The sequence below is a fragment of the Aspergillus aculeatinus genome, assembly GCF_003184765.1.
Source record: "Aspergillus aculeatinus CBS 121060 unplaced genomic scaffold BO66scaffold_32, whole genome shotgun sequence".
NCBI classification, from domain to species: domain Eukaryota; kingdom Fungi; phylum Ascomycota; class Eurotiomycetes; order Eurotiales; family Aspergillaceae; genus Aspergillus; species Aspergillus aculeatinus.
Window position 1 is genome coordinate 379,301 of NW_020291501.1, and position 20,067 is coordinate 399,367.

The following is a 20,067-nucleotide window of genomic DNA, read 5'->3' on the forward strand; positions in this document are numbered from 1 at the left end:
ACGAACTCGATAGGGCATTTGATGATTTGACCCAAAACCGTCCCTCGTACCTCCGGTCCGCTTGATCCACCGCTCCCAGTTGGGCCAAATGATCACCACGGATGCAGTGAGGAGACAAAGGGACATTCCCTCCAGTATTGGCTGTAAAAGGTTGTACTCAGTCGGGCCGTCCGTATTATTGGCCCCTCCGGTGCTTTAGCGGTTGCTGTCTTATCTATTTTCGTTGACATGTTCAGACCTGTCCAGTGGAATGAGAGGAACCGCCCTCTTGGTGCCCTTGCCCCATTGCCACCTGGGAAAAAAAAGAATAATCATTAGATTTGGAGACAGACTTTTTCTCCCCCATCTCTGAGACATCCCAACTCGTCGATATTACTATATAACTCCTCCGCCGGTCTATCCAGCTGCAGGCTTCTTTCTTTCATTATCACCATCACCAACACTCGTTCTCTTTGGACTTGACCCCTCGCATTCGTTTTGCATCCCAGTCACCCGTTTAAGTCAACTTTTTGCTCAATTTGATCAGCCACCATGCGTTTCTCCTACGCCGTTCTGCCCCTGGCTGCCATTGTTGGCGGTATGTATTCTCTTCTGGTGGATCTGATCACCCTGCAAAACACATGGTCACTAACGCCTGCCTGCAGCCCTCGAGGTCACCTCCCCCACCAAGGGCGAGGATGTTGATGTCTCCAACTCCTTCACTGTCAAGTGGGACTCCGTCAGCACCGACGCCTCCAACTTCAATCTTTACATTGTCAACAACGCCGTCTACCCCCCGGTTGAGCAGAAGATCGCCAGCGATGTCGAGACCTCCAAGGGCTCCTACACTGTCTCTGGCCTGTCCGGCCTGACCGACGGGTACGTTCTCTGTCGGGGAGTGTACCAATGCGCAGCCGACTAACCTTCCCAACAGCAAGGGCTACCAGATCAACCTGGTCTCCGACGAGCCCCAGAACAGCGGCATCCTCGCCCAGTCGCAGCAGTTCGACGTGAAGGGCGCCTCTTCCAGCTCCAGCTCCAGCTCCAGCTCCAGCGCCAGCTCCACCAGCACCAGCAGCGCCTCTTCGTCTTCCTCCTCCTCCTCCTCCTCCTCCTCTTCGTCTTCCGCCTCCTCCGCCTCGACCACCCTCACCTCGACCGCCAGCTCTTCTACCGGTACTGCCAGCACCCTCATCTCTACTACTGCCCAAACCACCTCTTCTCAACCCATCTCTTCCTCCTCCATCAGCGGCGCTCAGTCGTCAAGTGCGCGCGCCAGCACCCCAGTGGCGAGTACTAACAGTGTGTCGCCCTCAGGATCCGCTACCCCCAGCTCGACGGCCAACGGCACTGCCCCGACGGCCTCTGTCGCCCCCGGTGCTGGTTCCGCCCTGACTGCCCCGCTGACCGCCGTTGCCGGTCTGGTCATGGGCGCCATGGCTCTTGTTCTGTAGACGAGCATGCCCCAGTTGATCCGCAACCGGTGGACAGCCCTGTCCCACCCTCACCGAACCGGACCCCCGGATCGGAACCCGATTTGATTTTCCACTTCGCAATACGTTAATTACTACTATGGACATAAAAGCACCCTTTCGCGTGAAGTGAGGGTGCTGTATTAATTGGATCGTGTCGGAGTGATTGGTTTGGCTGTTATGTGTTTATTTCCATGCTATGTTCTAGAATCATAACAATTCAGTTGGTTGGACCAAATAGTGGTCGCATTGGAGCTCTTTTCCCTGGGATCCCCGCGTAAGAACCTCGGATATGGCCGACCGTGCTTGTGTCGCTTGCCTGTTCCTGAATTGACTGTGCTACCTTAGGCAAAACATGGTTCATCCCAGCGGGATCCTTGGAGTGGAAAGTGCAGGCAGCGAGTCTGACATCATCCACCGCCGAAAGCAGTGGAATGCCGAGCGGCCGACCGGGGCCAGGAAAAACTGGGAGACAATCCACCGCCTGAGACCCTGATTGTCCTGTCGTATGGAGGGGTATTGAAAAATACGCACTGCATTCGGAACCGCACGGCGGGCTTGCCGGAAAGGGCGTTAGTGCGTCCCCGTGCCGTGAGTTTTTCAGTCCTGGTCTGACACTGAGGTGGTCAACCACGCCGGATTCTCTCTTCCGAGACATTTATTTCTTTCCACCTTTCTTTGCCTTTCAGGTTCTGGTGGTTTTCCTGCCAGGAACAGCAAGAGACCCATAATGCAGTGTTAGTGTCTCAATCTGTTTTCGGATCTGGTGGGAAGTGCAGGCCTGCTCTGTTCTCGGCGGGTTGCTCGATACGATGAGGCTTGTGGGTGGATGAGTGGAGGCGGGCTTGGCGTGAAGCCATGAGATAAGGGAAATGAGCTCTACACTTTTCTGCATGCGAAGGATTGACATCCCTGCCGTGATGCAGTGATGGACAGGGGGAATTGACCTGATGCTTCAATTGATAGGAGAGAGTGTGGTGATGAGAGGAAATGAGATGAGATGAGATGAGATGAGATGCAATGGGTGCAGACTGCAGAGTGTGGTCTGTCTGTCAGTCAACAGAAAGTCAGACCTATTGGCAATAATGTTTCAGTGCACTGCCCCACTTGCATTCGGATTACTTGATATTTTACTTTTTGGAGGAGAGGAGTTGCCCGATTGGGGTGTGTAGACTCTTTGGGATCCCATTGACTTTATTTTACTTTTTGTGCTGGTTGTGCTGGTTGTGCTGCTCGTGCAGTGGTGGTGGTGCCAGCCAGCCAGCCCTCGTATCCCGGTTTATTGGGGGTGGTCCATGGCTCGGTCCGGTGGGTGGTACCCTTCTCAGGCTTACCTGTGGCTCATCTTACCGTAGACACAGTGCAATACTGTATGTACCCCAGGTATCCCCTCTACCCATAGATATCATGATCACTGCATCCGCCAAACTGTGAGTCAGCGCCGTCTCATCCCACACCAAGCAGGGTCAAACACATACAACGGGTCCATCAGCCTCCCGCGGTCCGGCGCCGCCGCATCAACCCAAACGCTAACCCCCCCTCCCTCCACGGGGAACTCCCCATACCCCCGCGCGTCAATCACCACCGCACCCAACTTGCTGCTGTCGCCCTCCAACACCTCCGTCCACGTCGCATGCGCGTGTCGCTGCCCGACATACATGCGCTTCGTGGCACGCCCGGGCGCGTTGCTCAACACACACGCCAATCCCGCCGGGTGGCGCGCGTTGCCGTATCGGACGAAGCCTGCGGTTGCACACGGGGTGGGGGTCAGATACGAAACGCCGCCACGTGAGGGAAGTTTATGTCCAAAAGTCATGAAGTCATCGCCCGATTGGGCAATGTGGGCAATTTGGGCAATTTGGGGGATGGCTAATTGATTCGATGATGGTGGGTCGGCGGGAACGTACCGATGCAATGCGCTTGGTCGAAGTAGTCCTGTTGCTCGCCGTAGGCGAAGAGCTTGCGGGTGCGGGTGAGGATGGGGAGCTGGTAGGCGTAGACCGCGTCGCGGTGGGCTTGTTGTCTCTGGGCGTCCCAGATGCCGTACAGGTCGCCGTAGAAGAGACAGGGGCGGCCCTCTTGGCGGAGGAGGATGAGGGCGTAGGCGAGGAGTTTGAACTCCGGGGTGATGGTGTTCTGCACCCGGGTTAGTATTGATACGGCTGTGGTCGGATAGTATGGGTGGGGAGGTTCTTACCTCCATCATTTGGCCGGGTTGCTGGCTTGCTGTGAGTGATCCTATAGTCAGGGTGCAGGGTGAGCTGCACTTACCGTGTCATGGTTCTCGACGAATGTCTATGCTCCAAGGTCAGCACTCCGTCAATCTCACCTTCACCCCTTCACCATCTATTCCCCCCCCCCCAGAATCATACAGCAAGAGAAGACATACCAAAGCATTCCCCCCACACCGTTCGACCAACGTCCCCCGCAACACGCGCCGCAGATCCCCACGGCCTTTCTCCAACGACACCCGCGAGAAATTATGCACCAGCGGCGCGTCGACCGCGACCACCGTCCCCTCCATCTCGGTCTGGACGTACCGCACCAGCTCCTGCACATCCCCCGTCCAGTACTCGCCGATGACGACGAACTCCGGGTCCGTGGTCGCGCGCATGTGCGCCGCGAACGCCTTCTGGAACCGCATGGAGAAGTGCTTCGCCGCGTCCAGCCGCATCCCCTTCAACCCCAGCCGCTGGCCGATCCAGGTGCCCCAGCGCAGCACGTCCGCGCGCACCTCCGGGTGCGAGTAGTCCAGGTCCGCGAACATCAGGTAGTCGTAGTTGCCCAGCTCCCGGCCCACGTCCTCCGCCCAGCCGGGCTTCCCCGCCCCGCAGATCCGGAAGATCGCGTTCTCTTGGGCGGCGTCGTCCCAGTCGACCCCGCTGAAGTGGTACCAGTGGTATTCCTGGGCGCTGTGGACGGGGCCCCGGCCGGAGAAGCTGAAGCCCGTCCAGCCGGAGATCTCTTGCGGGGTTGCGATCTCGACATCGCGTCCTGGTTCCCGTCGCGTGAGCATCACCTTGGGTACGTGGAATGAGGAGAAGCATACGCTGAGAATCAACCTTGACCGCTTCGAACCGTTCCGGGAAATCGGCGCCCGCCTTGTGGTTCAGCACCGCATCCCAGTACACGCCCACCCCCAGGGCGTGGGCGTCCTCCATCAGCGCCTCGAGGTCGGCGAAGGAGCCCCATTTGGTGGCGGTGCAGCCCTTCTGGTCGAACTCGCCCAGGTCGTACAGATCGTAGATGTCGTACCCGTTCCCCGACGGGTTCATCGCCTTGCACCCCGGCGGGAGCCAGACGGAGTCCACCCCGATGGCGTGCAGGGCCGGCAGGGCGCGTTTCAGCCGTCGCCAGTGGCGGTTATCGTTCGGGATGTGCCACTCGAAGCCTTCGAAGAGCAAGGTGTTGTCGCTGGGGTCGTGCCAGCTGGGCTGGGATTCCACGTTGTTGGCCTTGGCTGTGCAAAACCGTTCAATATATATCTCTCGATGTATGGGGGGGGGGGGGGGGGGGGGGGGGGGGGGAGCGGGATGGCTAACCCTCTATTTGCTTCCAGTCATGGAGGTCTCTTCGCTTGCGCGGGCGGAAACACCACAGCAAGGAATCCATTGCGCTGGGTTGATTTGTGTGTGTGTGTGTGTTATGTTTAAGGGAGCATGTATCTGGAATTGTATAGCTGGTGGCAACTGTGCTCTATACACCTGCATATACACCTATACACATACAGGAGATCGGATTGGCCCCTGACTGCTGCGGTGCTGTTTGTTGCTTGCAGCCACTGCACTGACTGACTGGTCCTCACTAAGTTAACCACCTAAGCTAAATTAGTCCATGTGTTTACCTTAGTTATCCCGAGGAGCTTTTCTTACGCCGCCGGGTACAGCTGTGACCGCCTTGCCCCATTGGAAGGACGCGATCCGAGGCAAGACAGCCCAAGCGAGACACAATACTCGTACCGGGCGCGTAAATTACCGGCCACCCTCCGAAATCCCCGACGGAAAAATATTTATTCAATCGAAGAAAAAAAGCTCTCCGTGCCAAGTGGAGTCCCCTTCAAAAGCCGGTCGAACAGAAATAAAAATGGGGCCTGACGTTGGAAAACCGAGAGCTGTCCATTTTTAGATGCAAGCTTCGGCGACGGAGCGAAGGTCTTAAGTTGTGTCCAAGACATTCCAGATTGTTGCCCCACTACGGCGAAGACATTGCAGATTAAAAGGTTCTGAAGAGATTACTTGATGGAAAATGCATGCATGCCCCTGACTGCGCCGGGGGGTTGAGCATATTGAAGCATCAAGATGATTACCGGCTACACCAAGAGGGGGTTCAGTCAAGCAAGGGCCTGCCGCAGAATCGAACAAGAAAAATAAATGAATAAAGAAATGAGAAACCAGGTACAGCGCCAATCGAGAGAGGAACGAACACCAAGGTATGTAAAGTATGTACATCAAGAAATTGCTTAGTAGCAGCCGCAGCAGTAAAGAAATAGTAAAAAAAAAGGTTTAATCAATCCCGTAATCGGGGGACACCATTTTCAAAACAACACCCCAAACTAAACAAGCAAGAAGCTAGCCAACAGTATAATCACCGCAACCAAACCCCCGGACACCTGCGCCACGGTCGGACTGGCCGTGGAACCCAGGGCGGCGGCCGCCGCCGACAGCCGCAGATGGCTCAGCGAGGTGGCGTTGGAACTGAAGCCACACAGGCCACTGCCGGGCATCAGCGTCACCGGGAAGAAGACCCGCGGCTCGCCCTTGTCCATCGGCACGATCAGCTGGCTGTAGTCGTTGACCGTGTAGTTGACACAGTTCAGCACCTCGACCACCTCGATGCCCGCCCCGTAGGTCATGGGCAGCGTGACGTTGTACGAGCTGCCCGTGCTGCCCTGCGTCGAGAGCAGCATCACCACCTGCCGCCCGAACGCGCCCTTCCAGAACGCCAGCTCGCTACCGCCCTGGTACAGCGGGATCGTCTGCATCTCGATGTACTCCGGGTCCAGCGTGTACGCGTGCTTGCGCACCCGGTTCAGCTTCGAGATCAGCGTGTACAGCGTCGAGCTCGTGTCGTACCCGTACTCCCACAGCGCCTCGCGGTTGTGGGTGCCCGCATACGAGCCGTTCAGGTGCTGCTCCTGGCCCTGATACACCCAAGGGATTCCGTCGTAGAGCATCTCAAAGACGATGGCGTTCTTGGCCAGCTGGATTGGGGAGGGATGGTTAGTTTCGGGCCCTTTTCTTCATTCATGCTCATGCGGAGGCTTGTGCTCCATGGAAGCGAAGGGGGCTTACCGTCAGATCGTCGTTGGCGAACGCGAACCGGTCCACATCGTGGTTCTCAATGAAGGTGGGCATGGCGGGGACATCGTTGCACAGTTGCTGGACGAGGGCGATCCGTTGGAACAGGGCGCTCGGGTTGCCGCGCGTGAACGCATCCAGAATGGTGTAGTACAGCGGGAAATTGGGCAGACTGGGCAGGTAGTTGTCCTGGTAGTCGCAGACGATGGAGGCGTTCTGCTCGAAGACCTCGCCGGTCATGAAGGTGCCCACGCGGTCGTGGAAGGTGGTCAGGAACCCGGGGTTGACCGACTTGGCGGCGTCGATGCGCAGCCCGTCGATCGAGTACGTCGAGATCATCTGCGTGGCCCAGTCGACCAGCATGTTTTGCACCTCCTCGTGCTCGGTGTACAGATCGGGCAGGGCGACAATCTTGTCACCGGTCTGGCACAGCTGGGCCTGCGTGTAATTGTTCCAGTTGGAGATCTCGCAGTAGCTGTGGTAGTAGGACGAGCTGTTAAAGGGAGTCAAGGCCGAGTAGTCGATGTTGGTGGCGGGGTTCTTGCCGTTGGTCATATAGGCCATGTTGTTGATGACCGTGTCCATCATGAGATACATGCCTCGCGAGTGGACGGCGGCACTCAGATCCAGCAGATCTTGGTGCGTCCCGAACCGCGAATTGAGTGAGTACAGATCATCCGGCCAGTATCCATGGTAGGCCTCACCATACGAGGCCCGACCGTCGATATTTTGGATAATGGGCGAGATCATCACCGCATCGAACCCCATGCCCTGGATATAGTCGAGCTTATCAATGGTGCCGCGCCAGGTGCCTCCGCAGTACAGTCCGGCCGTGGTGTTACAGGCGGCCGCCGTGGTGCCCGCGGGCAGCGCAAACCGGTCGGTCATCGTCTGATAGATACTGCGCGACTTCCATTGTTGCGTCGTCGCGGCTGAGACGGTCTCATACCCACCGAGGAGGGCGAGGGTGAGAACCCATTGCCCAAGGCTGGCAAGTGAAACCATGGTGTGTCGTGGGTCGTGTGTCGCGAGATCTTGTGCGGGTGGTGCTGCACGACCTCCCCAAGGCAAAAAAGACGGTGGATGGGCGGAGGATTCAAAGGAGGAGAGGGGAAATTTACTTCCAGTCAATTCGGTCTAGGGTAATGGCTGGTGTGCTGCACGCGGTTCAAGAGCACCAGAGCGATGGGCGCATTACCACCAGGGGGACCAAAACAAGGAATAGCGAGAGACGAACAAGAAGAGAATAGCGTGTGTGATGCAGAAATGCAGAGATGCAGAAAGAACGGCAGTAGTCGGTAGAACGAACGAATGACAGCAAGTAGGCTGGAATGAATGGGAATGAATGAATGGGATGCGTTAACAGGCAAAGAGCGTCATCTCGATAAGATGAGGGGAATGGCAGAGGGCATGATTGGGAAGAGGAGATAACTTTGCAGGAGACGGAAAGGACGACAACGTCTACATAGTAGTCATGGCTGGCCACGACCGGAGGGGGAAAGCCCAGAGAGGTAAAAAAGCCCTAACTAACTGAGTGCAGTCAACTACGTCTGGAGAAATCTTCAAGCTATCCCCAAGCAGCTAGTTGACGGGGCCATCACCTTCTAGTTGGATACTAGTTGCGGCCATAAGAGGTCATAAGATATGGTAGTGTCCATCATTCCTATCCAGGGGCAATGCTTGTTGCGGCGAAAAATGGGTAAACCTGGATGAATTGGGGAGTTAGTGGGTGCCAGTGGAAGCAAGTGGGAGCAAAGTTCGAGCAAAGTTCCCCTCTTTTCCAGGGCTTGAGCGGCCGCTGGACCCAATTTCCTTGGAAAGGGTGGAAGTTCCTCGGCAGAAAAGCAGGTACGACAACACCCGCTGGTGTCCGGTTACAAATGGATTATTGCCGTTCATGGGCTAAGTTGGCTGCTAACGTTCCCCATGTCCGTCTCGACTAGCGTGGGAAGAAGGAAAAACAGAAGCGTGGGTGGGGGTGAGACAGGAGAACTCTTAGTCTATTAGACCGGCTGCAGGCCTATCACCCTCGACGAATCGAGGGCCAACCTCCATATCAGGTCTCACTTGCACCACCAGGCCGCATGCATCCTCGCCTGCTATTCGTTGGTTCCCCTTTTTCGCTTGCTTATAGTCAAGCAACCGGTTGGTGGTGCCTGAGCGGCGATAATATTAACCCCTGTCAGGATGCCCACGATCGAAATAGGGGGGCCATCATGGGCGGAAGTTGACAGAATGACTGGAATTCGTAGTGGATAAACTAGACTGACTGACTGCACAATAACCGAAAGCAGTAGACAGCAAGACAGGGCAGGGCAGGGCAGGGCAGGGCAGAAACTTCGATCAGGGTTCGATCTCCATTCTCAGCCCAACCGTAGCACTGGTGGATCCGGGCACGAACACCCTATTATTCCTACGAACTGCAGAGCAAACTGGAAGGGGGATTTAGGGAAGGGAATTGGGCTGATCAACGGGTAATTTCAGGGGATTGACAGGGGCACGTGTGGTTTTTTTGGTTTGTTCGCCAGAATGAGGGACTCGACGGGATTTTCGGGCCTGAGTTGGCCCCTGCATGCAGGCATAGGCGTGAATCACCAACAAACAAACAAACATGTAACCAGCCTCAGGCATCAAAGGCATTCAGGGACCGGGAACAGCAGCTGCGATAAGCGAGGTCAGGAGAAAGTCTCGAGCTGGGAGTCTGGGACTCTTATCACCACCGTCACCACCACTAACTAACGTACCACCACCTACGTCAGATATCATTATTGCCAATCCTGGATAAAATTAAATAAAGGATCGAATCTAGAAGCAAAGGAACAATCCCTTCCTCCCCCCTACATGAGTCAAGGGAGGGGAGGGGCTTCCGTCGGGACGATGCCGGATCACCTTATCCATCCCAGAGAGTGATCGAGTGCAACCGTTGCATAGCATACCACATGGACAACATAGCCCTCGGGTAGGGTGGCGAGGAGCCGTCCGCGGAGAGAGCCCTATTTACATCCACTCTCCGGGAGCAGCGAGAGACACTGGAAATTGCATCAATCTATTATTAGGAGGGGCACGGGGAGTGATCAGTCATCAGCAAGGTAGCATTGCAGCCTCAGGCTTCCCATCAGTAGTGAAGGGTGGATTGATCACATCGTCAGTCAGTCTTGTATGGAACCGGTGGTCTGAGACATGGAATGGGACGGTGTGGCTGGCAGCCAACCACAGCCCGCCAAAGGATCAGTGCCAAGACCCTGGCTGGTGGGTCATCATGGATAAATTACCGCAGCTGCATATGCACGCTGTAATTTGCAATGCACAAATACCGAGGCCCGTTTTCATGGACTGACGGACTGAGCCCTGAGGGGGGGCCGGGGGGGATTCTAAGGGTTCTAAATCGGGGACCCTGTCCCAAAACAGCAAAGTGAGAATCAGGGCACCAATGTGACTGGCTACCGAGTGCAATCTCTCTCCAATCACTCCCAATCTACACCCCCCAATACCAATCGGAAGGATCCGTTTGGATCGGACGCTGGCTCGCCACTAACCCGGATTCTCTCCTAAACAGACCTATCAAATGGGTCATGTCACTTTTCTGTGTCTCAAATCCCTCTGAATTTTCCCCCATCTCCTCCTCTCTAACGAACAACGGACAAGTGTTCAATAATTTGTTTCACTTGCTCCCTGGGTGGACAGGCTGACTACCTAGCAAGGGGAGGGACCGTCCTTGCTGACTGCCACAGGACACAGGACAGAAAGAAAAGAACGGAAGCCACCTTGGGGCGAGGCAGGCCCTTCTTATCTTTGGGATTATCTAGAGCGGGAAGTTGGGAGAATAAATACCTGCACCCCCTACCGTAGCGTTTAGGGGACTGCCTGCTCCGTACGGAGGAGTAGTTACTAAGTACCGTATCTGCTGGATTCGGGCGATAAGGGAGGGACCAGGCCGACCGCACGCGAACGGAGAGGCCGGCCGGTGGCCGAGTTGGGACCGATCCCTCTGACTACTACGGAGACTCAGTAAGCTACTGAGCACAGCAGCACTGAGACAGACAAGAGCCTTGGGCTGTGCCGCTCAGCTCTCTCTCTCTCTCTCTCTCTCTCTCTCTCTCTTTTTTTCTCACACACACACACACACCCACCCACCCAGCTCTTTTTCCCTTTTCCTTTCTTTTTTTATCTGTTTATTTTTTTTCCCTTCCCCTTTCCTTTCTCTCGCGGGTAACTTACCAGGGGCAATCTCACAGCTCCAGTCAGCTCGTGGGCCCCGGTGCTTTTGCCCACCTCGTAAAAAGACGAATGGGTTGCAATCGGGGCGGTTTGCTTGGCGCCTCCCGACGATAAGACAACAACTTACTTACAGTAGACTAAACTCCCTTTTGCTGGGTGGACCCTCCGCGGTGGGCTTGGAAGTGATGGATTCAGTCACTGTCTGTCTGTCTTGTCGGTTGGTCCCGAGTGGATTTGCGCCGTAGTAAAAATAAAATACTGAGACCGGAAAAAAAAAAAAGAAAAAGAGAAAAAAAAAAACCCTGGGGTCCGGGTTCAGTTGAGGGGTCTGCCTGAATCCCTCGTCTAACTTGTCGCATCCATACTGCAGCAGGAACCAGCATTTCGTACATTTCATACATACATCATACATAGCAAGGCGAAATGGATCGAGAACCCTTTCCCCGGAAGGAGGCGCACGGCAAAGAGGCAAGTAAAAGCTGGGAACCAGACATCATCATGGGAATTTGGATGGAATACGGAGTAATAAGTGCGGATCCCAAAGTTTTAGCTCTTTTTTTTTTTTGCCCTCACCACTCTCTCGTCCTGCTTGACAAAGAAGAGGCCAAAGAGACCGAAGAGACCAAACAGACCAACGAGAGCAAAGACCCAAGAGACAAAGGAGAACAAAGTTCACAAAGTTCGCAAAGTTCACAAATTACTAAGGACTAAAAAGGTCGCCAACTTGTCACTGCTTCCTTCTAGGGAATAATAGTCTCTAGTAAGCCTGGCCCCGGTGCTCTGCTAGTTGTTATTCTTAGCAGAAAAACGAGGGCCTCTCTGCCTCGTTCGATCCACTTGTTGCATCTAACCTATCGAGCCTTTCTCGGCCCTGATATTCAATCTCACGACATCTCTCCCTCTACTTTCCCAACCGGCTTACTCGCTTTCCACCTTATTTTTTTTTTACTCCCTCTGTCCTCTACTCCCCTCTAGCTTTGGTCCCTCGTTCCTCCTCGTATACCTTTTGCATTTCCTCTTCCTCCCTCTTCCTTTTCTCTTCCTTTCCTCACCCACCTTTTCTCTCGTTAACACATCTCCGCATTTGCTTCTTGTTCTGCGTGGGCATTCCTCCAACCTCCTCCCACCTTATCACAGCTCTCCCCGCTACTTATCAGTAGCCCACCCTCCCCCATCAGACACAAGCCGAAAACAGCAAAACAGACACCATTCCCCGACATTCGTTTACGTTTACGAGCTAATCTGTCCTTATTTTGGTTTTTCTGCATCCAGCGAAGAATTTGGGCCGAGTACTTGTACATGACTCCCAAATAGAGGCCTGCCCTCTTTTCTTCTCCCTCCCCCCCTCCCCTCCCCTTCGTTTGTTGTTGGCAGAAAAAGCTTTGAGGGCAACAACAATGAAGTGGGCATCCAGTGGCACACTGCTGGCTCTGCTGGCCTCGCGAGCAGCGGCCTGGCCATGGAACGAATCTTATGCTGCCTACAACTTCAACCAGAACAAGACCGCCACCGATCCGCTCGATTATTGGGGCGAATGGCCTAACCACACGGGCAAATACTTCCCCTCCCCGGAGAACTGGCGAGTCCCCGTCTACACGCTGTTCCTCGATCGATTTGTGAATGGAGATCCTACCAACGATAACATCAACGGGACGTTATTCGAGCATGATCTCTCGTCGACGCAGATGCGTCACGGTGGTGATGTGGCAGGTTTATTGGATACGTTGGATTACTTACAAGGCATGGGAATCAAGGTCGGTTGTTCCGAAGATCCTCTATGGTCCCGATTTCTTTTTTCTTCTTGGAACTACGTTTGACTGACACTCCTGATGTGTAGGCACTGTATCTGGCCGGAACCCAGCTGATGAACCAACCCTGGGGGTACGATGGTTATTCGGCCTTGGACACGACTCTGTTGGACATGCATTACGGTGACTTGGAGACCTGGCGCAATGCGATCACGGAAATCCACAAGCGTGGAATGTACGTGATCTTCGACAACACGATTGCAACGTATGTGTTCCCTGGTTTTTCTCTCATTTCTTGTTGAGTTGTTTTTTTTTTTTTTTTTCTTTTTTGCGACCAAAAGATGGAGGCTGACGGGATTGTGTTGATCAGAATGGGTGACTTGATCGGATTCGACGGGTACCTCAACACCACCACGCCGTTTTCGGTCCACGAACATCCCGCAATGTGGAAGACCGACCGGCGGTATGTGGATTTCGACATCGGCAACGACTACAACTCGACGTGCGACTACCCCCGGTTCTGGTTCGAAGACGGATATCCCGTGCAGAAGACGGTGACGGACCAGTTGGTGGGCTGTTACGATAGTGACTTTGACCAATATGGTGATGTCGAGGCGTTCGGTGTGTTTCCGGATTGGGAACGTCAGTTGGCCAAATTCGCCTCGGTCCAGGATCGTTTGCGGGAGTGGTACTCTCCCGTACGCGAACGCCTGATCCGCCACTCGTGTATGATCATTTACTCCCTGGATATCGACGGCTTCCGGTACGATAAGGCGACTCAATCGACGGTGGACGCCTTGGGCGACATGTCTGCAGCATACCGGGAGTGTGCTCGGGCGGTGGGCAAGGAGAACTTCTTTATTGCCGGCGAAATCACGGGCGGTAACACCTTTGGTTCGATCTATCTGGGCCGAGGTCGGCAACCCGACCAGTGGCCTTCGGCCGAGGACGCGATGAAGCTCACCAACGAGTCCGCTCCTCAGTATTTCCTGCGCGAGGAGGGTCTGAACGCCATTGATGGCGCCGCCTTCCACTACTCCATCTATCGTTACCTGACCCGTTTCCTGGGGATGGACGGTAATTTGGAGGCTGGATATGATTTGGAGCCCGATTTGGTCACCGCCTGGAACCAGATGGCCCAGACCAATGATTTGGTCAATCCCAACACTGGTATGTGCTGTAGCCCTACTCTCCTGCGGAATCGTGGTTGAAAATCGCGAAACCCGCAGAAACCCAGCGACAACATAATGCTAATCTGGACAAACAGGTGTATTCGACCCTCGGCACATGTACGGTGCCACCAACCAGGATGTTTTCCGTTGGCCGACCGTCGAAAAGGGTGTTCAGAGGCAGTTGTTGGGTACGTATGTCACCACCCTGGTTCTCCCGGGTATCCCTCTCCTGCTTTGGGGTGAGGAACAGGCCTTTTACATCCTCGATGCCACTGCCTCCAACTATATCTTCGGACGTCAGGCCATGTCGCCTGCTACCGCGTGGCGCGACCATGGATGTTTCTCGCTGGAGTCTTCGCAGTATTACAACTGGCCCATCGAGTCCGGCCGCAACGGTTGCAATGACCCGACTGTGACCTACGACCACCGCGATCCATCGCATCCTGTCCGGAATATCATCAAGCGCATGTATCAGCTGCGCGAGGCCTTCCCGGTTCTGAACGACGGGTACTCGCTCAGCTCTTTGTCCAACCAAACCGAGCAGGTGTTTTACCGTGGTTCCAACGGAACCGCTACCGAGACCGGTATTTGGTCGGTGATGCGCGACATCAATTCGGAGGTCCAGGACCTGGGATCCGCCGCAGCGAACCAGTCGGTCTGGTTGGTGTATCACAACGTGAACCGTACCATTGACTATACCTTCGACTGTAGCCGGGAGAACTACTCTCTCGTGGCTCCCTATGATACTGGCACCTGGGTCAAGAACCTGTTCTTCCCTTATGACGAACAGAAGCTGATCGATAGCCCTTACAAGAAGGGGTTCAATGGATCCACTAAGTATAACGGTTGCTTGGCTAATATGACGCTGGATGCCTATGCCTTCCGAGCCTACGTGCCTCGCTCGTCCTGGGTGAAGGCGAAGCCCATGATCACCAAGTTCACTCCCGGACACGATGTCCCGGTTGTGTCGACGGTGGCCCCCAACGAGGATGAAGAGGTCAAGGTTGCCCTGTATTTCAACGAGGAAATGGACTGTGACGGAATCTCCGACTCGATTACCTTCAGTTCGTCCACGGAGAACGGCAAGGTGCCGGTGCTCGACAAGAACAGCGCTACCTGCAAAAACATCACCATCAACGAGACGCAGTCGGAGTGGAGTGGACACATCCCCACGGCCTTTGTCTGGGAAGCCACGTTGACCGGGGTGTACAACGGTATCCATCGCATGACGGTGAGCAACGTTACCAACAAAGCCGGTGATGATCAAACCAACGCGATCGACCACTTCCTCCTCCGTATCGGTCAGATTGATAATCCTATGATCCACACCACAGCCAACTACTCGACCAGTCTGCTCCACAAGTATGATAATGGCAGTCTTTTCATTCAACATCACGCTGCGGGTGCTGATAAATATCGGTACTCGACCAACTGGGGCACTACCTTTTCCGACTGGCTGCCGTACTATGGTGGTAACGACACCATTACCGAGTCCCCTTGGTCCGGTACTAAGAAACAATCGTGGAAGGGCCATCACGTCCGAATCGAGTATTGGAGCCGCTGGACCGGTAGCAGTGATTACGTGCAGGAGGGCGATGCGGATTGGGACCACATGGTGCCTCGTCGTTTCCCCCATATCTTTTGGAACGGGCCTTACAACCAGTACGGGTACGATTCCGGCTTGGATAACGTGGTCAGTCAGGACATGGGCTCGGGATTCTGGAAGTATCACTTCACGGCCGAGTGGCCCGCGGTGGCTCAGTTGAATATCTGGGGCATCAACCCAGACGGACAACCGGATCAGAGCTGGGTGTTGGGCGATGCTGATAACGATTCGGTTCTCGACCGCATGCCTCCTTCCTCGCTGTCGGCCACGCTGATCAACATCACCAACCACCCTCCATCCCCGTACATCTCCTGGAACGTGATCATTGACGACGCTACTATGCGCTTCCGGTTGTACCCGGTCGGCAAACAGGCCACTCAGATTGCCATGTTCGTGCTCTTCTGGATCATTCCCCCGATCAGCGGCGCCGCCTGCGTCTGGGTGTTCATGAAATCGTTCTACAAAGTCAAGTTCAACCAGGTCGGTGTGACCGAGAAGCACAACATGATCCCCCTGGCCATCCGTCGCAAGTTCAAGAAGCGTCCTCGTGGAACTGAGGAGAAGGAGATGGGCGCGTTGACCCGTTTGGCCAACAAGTCAGGCTTGTTGCAAACCTCGACGCCTCTCAGCGGGGCCGCGGCTGCCAAGCGTCGCATGGTTCTCATCGCCACCATGGAGTACGATATCGAGGACTGGCAGATCAAGATTAAGATCGGTGGGTTGGGTGTCATGGCCCAACTGATGGGTAAAACGCTCGGTCATCAGGACCTTATCTGGGTGGTTCCTTGTGTCGGTGGAGTGGATTATCCTGTGGATACCCCCGCTGAGCCTATGAACGTCACGATCCTTGGCAACGACTACGAGGTGCAAGTGCAATATCACACGTTGAACAACATTACTTACGTGTTGCTTGACGCCCCTGTCTTCCGCCAACAGTCCAAGTCAGAGCCGTATCCCGCGCGTATGGACGATCTGAACAGTGCTATCTATTATTCTGCATGGAATCAGTGTATCGCCCAGGCGTGCAAGCGCTTTCCCATTGACCTTTATCATATCAACGATTATCACGGTTCGTTGGCACCGCTTTACCTTTTGCCCGAGACTATTCCAGCGTGTCTGTCCCTGCACAACGCCGAGTTCCAAGGTCTGTGGCCTCTGCGGACCACCACGGAACGCGAGGAAGTGTGCAAGGTATTCAACCTGAGCCTGGACGTGGTCCGCCACTACGTCCAGTTCGGTGAAGTCTTCAACTTGTTGCACTCCGGTGCTAGTTACCTGCGTGTGCACCAACAGGGTTTCGGTGCCGTCGGTGTCTCCAAGAAATACGGTAAACGGTCGTACGCGCGTTATCCCATCTTCTGGGGTCTGCGTAAGATTGGAAACCTCCCCAACCCGGATCCTTCGGATATTGGTGACTGGGACAAGGAACAGGCAAAGGCGATGAGCGGCGATATCGCCGTTGACCCATCCTACGAAGCTGGCCGTGGAGACTTGAAGCGTCAAGCCCAGGAGTGGGCCGGTCTTACTGTCAACCCGGACGCGGATCTGCTGGTCTTTGTCGGCCGTTGGTCCATGCAAAAGGGTGTCGATTTGATTGCTGATGTGATGCCCAGTGTTCTCGAGGCCCACCCCAACGTGCAGTTGATTTGCGTTGGTCCAGTGATTGATCTATACGGCAAGTTCGCTGCCCTCAAGCTCGATCATATGATGAAGCTCTACCCTGGCCGTGTCTTCTCACGTCCCGAATTCACGAGTCTGCCGCCCTATATCTTCTCCGGAGCCGAATTCGCCCTTATTCCTTCGCGTGACGAACCTTTCGGCCTTGTCGCCGTCGAGTTCGGACGTAAGGGTGCTTTGGGTATCGGAGCCCGCGTTGGTGGACTGGGTCAGATGCCAGGTTGGTGGTACAACGTTGAATCGACGTCGACATACCACTTGCTCCACCAGTTCAAGTTGGCTATCGACGCGGCCCTTAATTCCAAGGAGGAGACGAGAGCGATGATGCGCGCCCGGTCGGCCAAGCAGCGTTTCCCCGTGGCTCAGTGGGTTGAAGATCTGGAGATCCTGCAAACGACGGCAATCCAGGTGCATAACAAGGAACGAAGCAAGACAAACAACCGGCCAGTGACCCCCTCCGCCTCGAACTTCGCCCTCGCCCCGACTCCGGCCAGCCCCATGCTGGCTCCGGGCATGCAGACGCCTACGCTGCAATCCCGCGAGAGCAGCTATGCCAACCTCAACCGGCTCAGCGAGTACGTGGCCACCTCGGAAACCACCGAGAAGCCCGCCAGCGGTCTGCAACGCAAGCTGTCTCTGGGCTACCGCTCCGGTCCCGGTCACCGTCCGCGTGCGCAGCGTGCGGATCCTCAGAACGAGAACATCGTCGAGGCCGAGGAAGGCGGCGACGAGACCGACATCGAGCACGACCCCCAGGACAACTTCGGTGATGACGAGTACACGCTCAACCATGCGGAGCTGGAAGAGGCGCGCCGTCTGCAGGCCGCCCGGCAATCGGGGGCTTTGGTCCCCGCCAGCCCTGGATTCCCTCACAACAGTCTCGTTCCCTCCAGTCCTGGCACTCCTCCGACAGCCTCGCAGACTCTGTTGCCTCCGCCCAACATCCACGAGGCCCGCAACCGTCTCAGTAGCGCCTCGATGCTCTCCCTCGATTCCGTGGTCGGCGGCAAGAAGGACTTCAAGCTGCAGAAGGTTGACCCCTTCTTCACCGACAGTACGGGCGAGTACTACAACTCGTTCGACAAGAAGCTCGAAGACCTGACGGGTGAGAACTCGGAATCGCAGTTCTGTATCGAGGAGTACTTGATCCAGAGTGAGAAGGAATGGTTCGATCGCTTCCGCGATGCTAAGTTGGGTCGCTTCAAGTCGCCGACGCCCTCCATCTTCCGCGACAAGCACGGCGCCTCCCCCATGGGCTCGTACAACGACGAGACTGGCTCGCGCATGAGCGCCAGCAGCAACGAGGAGTCCAACGAGACCGACGACGAGTTCCTGCTGGGCAAGGACTACGTCCCACCCACGGGACTGCGGCGCTGGATGCAGATCCGCATCGGCGACTGGCCCATCTACTCGATCTTCCTGTCGATTGGTCAGATCATCGCCGCCAACTCGTACCAGGTCACCCTTTTGACCGGTGAAGTCGGTCAGACGGCCGAGAAGCTGTACGGCATTGCCACTACATACCTGATCGCCTCGATCTGTTGGTGGTTGGTGTATCGCTACTTCAAGTCCGTGGTGTGTCTCTCGGCTCCGTGGTTCTTCTACGGCCTTGCCTTCCTGCTGATCGGATCCGCCCACTGGGATACCAACGAGTTTAACCGTGGCTGGATTCAGAACATCGGCAGTGGTGCCTACGCGGTTGGATCGTCGAGTGGTTCGCTCTTCTTCGCCCTCAACTTCGGTGACGAAGGTGGTGCCCCCGTGGAGGTGTGGATCTTCCGCGCGTGCCTCATCCAAGGCATCCAGTCCGCCTATGTGATCGCCCTGTGGTACTGGGGATCGACCCTGACCAAGGCGTCCAGCGCCGGCGTGCTGACCAGCACGAACAACATCGCCAACTCGTGGAAGATGACCGCCATCTGTTACCCGATCGCCATCGCCCTGTGGGCCGTGGGCATCTTGTTGTTTTTGGGCCTTCCCACCTACTACAACCAGACGCCCGGCAAGGTCGCCTCCTTCTACAAGTCCGTCTTCCGGCGTAAGATCGTGCTCTGGAACTTCGTGGCGGTCATTCTGCAGAACTTCTTCCTGAGCGCGCCGTACGGCCGCAACTGGGGCTTCCTGTGGGGATCGGCGCACGCGCACGGCTGGCAGATCGTCATCTTGTGTATCGTCTTCTACGGCTTCGTCTGGGCCGGGTTCCTGTTCGTCGTCAGCCGCTATTTCAAGGCGCACAGCTGGTTCCTGCCGGTGTTCGCCTGCGGACTGGGCGCGCCGCGCTGGGCCCAGATCTGGTGGGGTGTCTCCGGTATCGGCTACTTCTTGCCCTGGGTCACCGGCGGATATACAGGCGGTGCCTTGGTCTCGCGCAGTATCTGGCTCTGGCTGGGCGTGCTGGACTCGATTCAAGGTCTCGGCTTCGGTATCATCCTCTTGCAGACGCTCACGCGCACGCACATGCTGTTCACCCTGATCTGTTCGCAGGTGATCGGTTCGATCGCCACCATCTGTGCCCGCGCCTTTGGCCCGAACAATGTCGGGCCTGGTCCCATCTCCCCCGATCCGACCTTCGGTGCCAGCTCCGTGGCCAACGCCTGGTTCTGGGTGGCTCTGTTCTGTCAGCTTCTCGTCTGTGCTGGCTTCTTGCTCTTCTTCCGCAAGGAGCAGCTGGCCAAGCCCTAGTCTGCTCTCCTACGCTCTCCCTCACCCTCACACTCCTTTTTTCTTTATCATCACCATCATCTCTGACGACATCACGTCACATCGATCCCTCCAATGTACATCTAATGATCCTGTATAGACGTTCTCAGCTTATAGGCTGACTAATTGGCTTCCAGCCCTGACAAATTGCGAGTCAGGGTTTGCTTCTTGCTTTTTGTTGTTGTCTTTTTGGTTATC

The 20,067-nt window shown here is 55.6% G+C and overlaps 4 protein-coding genes across 4 annotated transcripts; 2 read left to right on the forward strand and 2 right to left on the reverse strand.

Annotated features, from left to right (window-relative positions):
• Positions 1–531: 531 nt before the first annotated feature.
• Positions 532–1,433, forward strand: BO66DRAFT_326006 (GPI anchored serine-threonine rich family protein; the record flags this gene model as incomplete). The annotated part of the gene is made up of 4 exons (XM_025643889.1): positions 532–577; positions 645–858; positions 914–1,099; positions 1,283–1,433. The coding sequence occupies 4 exons, from the start codon at positions 532–534 to the stop codon at positions 1,431–1,433; spliced, it is 597 nt and encodes a 198-aa protein (XP_025502692.1).
• A 1,426-nt stretch (positions 1,434–2,859) lies between these two features.
• Positions 2,860–5,063, reverse strand: BO66DRAFT_429751 (alpha-amylase; the record flags this gene model as incomplete). The annotated part of the gene is made up of 7 exons (XM_025650478.1): positions 2,860–3,320; positions 3,359–3,587; positions 3,649–3,669; positions 3,723–3,746; positions 3,841–4,445; positions 4,501–4,911; positions 4,994–5,063. 7 exons carry the CDS (start codon positions 5,061–5,063, stop codon positions 2,887–2,889), a joined length of 1,794 nt encoding a protein of 597 aa, XP_025502693.1. The 3' UTR covers positions 2,860–2,886.
• A 751-nt stretch (positions 5,064–5,814) lies between these two features.
• Positions 5,815–8,179, reverse strand: BO66DRAFT_122185 (alpha-amylase). Its single transcript, XM_025641912.1, has 2 exons — positions 6,743–8,179; positions 5,815–6,651 (listed from the first exon to the last, which is right to left on the reverse strand). Exons 1-2 carry the CDS (start codon positions 7,751–7,753, stop codon positions 6,004–6,006), a joined length of 1,659 nt encoding a protein of 552 aa, XP_025502694.1. The 5' UTR covers positions 7,754–8,179; the 3' UTR covers positions 5,815–6,003.
• Positions 8,180–12,152: 3,973 nt separating this feature from the next.
• On the forward strand, positions 12,153–19,916 carry ags1 (alpha-1,3-glucan synthase Ags1). Its single transcript, XM_025641913.1, has 4 exons — positions 12,153–12,720; positions 12,804–12,979; positions 13,085–13,884; positions 13,982–19,916. The coding sequence occupies exons 1-4, from the start codon at positions 12,364–12,366 to the stop codon at positions 19,849–19,851; spliced, it is 7,203 nt and encodes a 2,400-aa protein (XP_025502695.1). The 5' UTR covers positions 12,153–12,363; the 3' UTR covers positions 19,852–19,916.
• The last annotated feature ends 151 nt before the right edge of the window (positions 19,917–20,067 follow it).

Coding starts and splice junctions, on each gene's coding strand:
- BO66DRAFT_122185 (XM_025641912.1), bottom strand. CDS start 7,753: ATGGTTTCACTTGCCAGCCTTGGGCAATGGGTTCTCACCCTCGCCCTC. Junction 6,652..6,742: donor TCGCCAACGACGATCTGACG/GTAAGCCCCCTT, acceptor TCCCCAATCCAG/CTGGCCAAGAACGCCATCGT.
- ags1 (XM_025641913.1), top strand. CDS start 12,364: ATGAAGTGGGCATCCAGTGGCACACTGCTGGCTCTGCTGGCCTCGCGA. Junction 12,721..12,803: donor TACAAGGCATGGGAATCAAG/GTCGGTTGTTCC, acceptor CCTGATGTGTAG/GCACTGTATCTGGCCGGAAC. Junction 12,980..13,084: donor TTCGACAACACGATTGCAAC/GTATGTGTTCCC, acceptor TGTGTTGATCAG/AATGGGTGACTTGATCGGAT.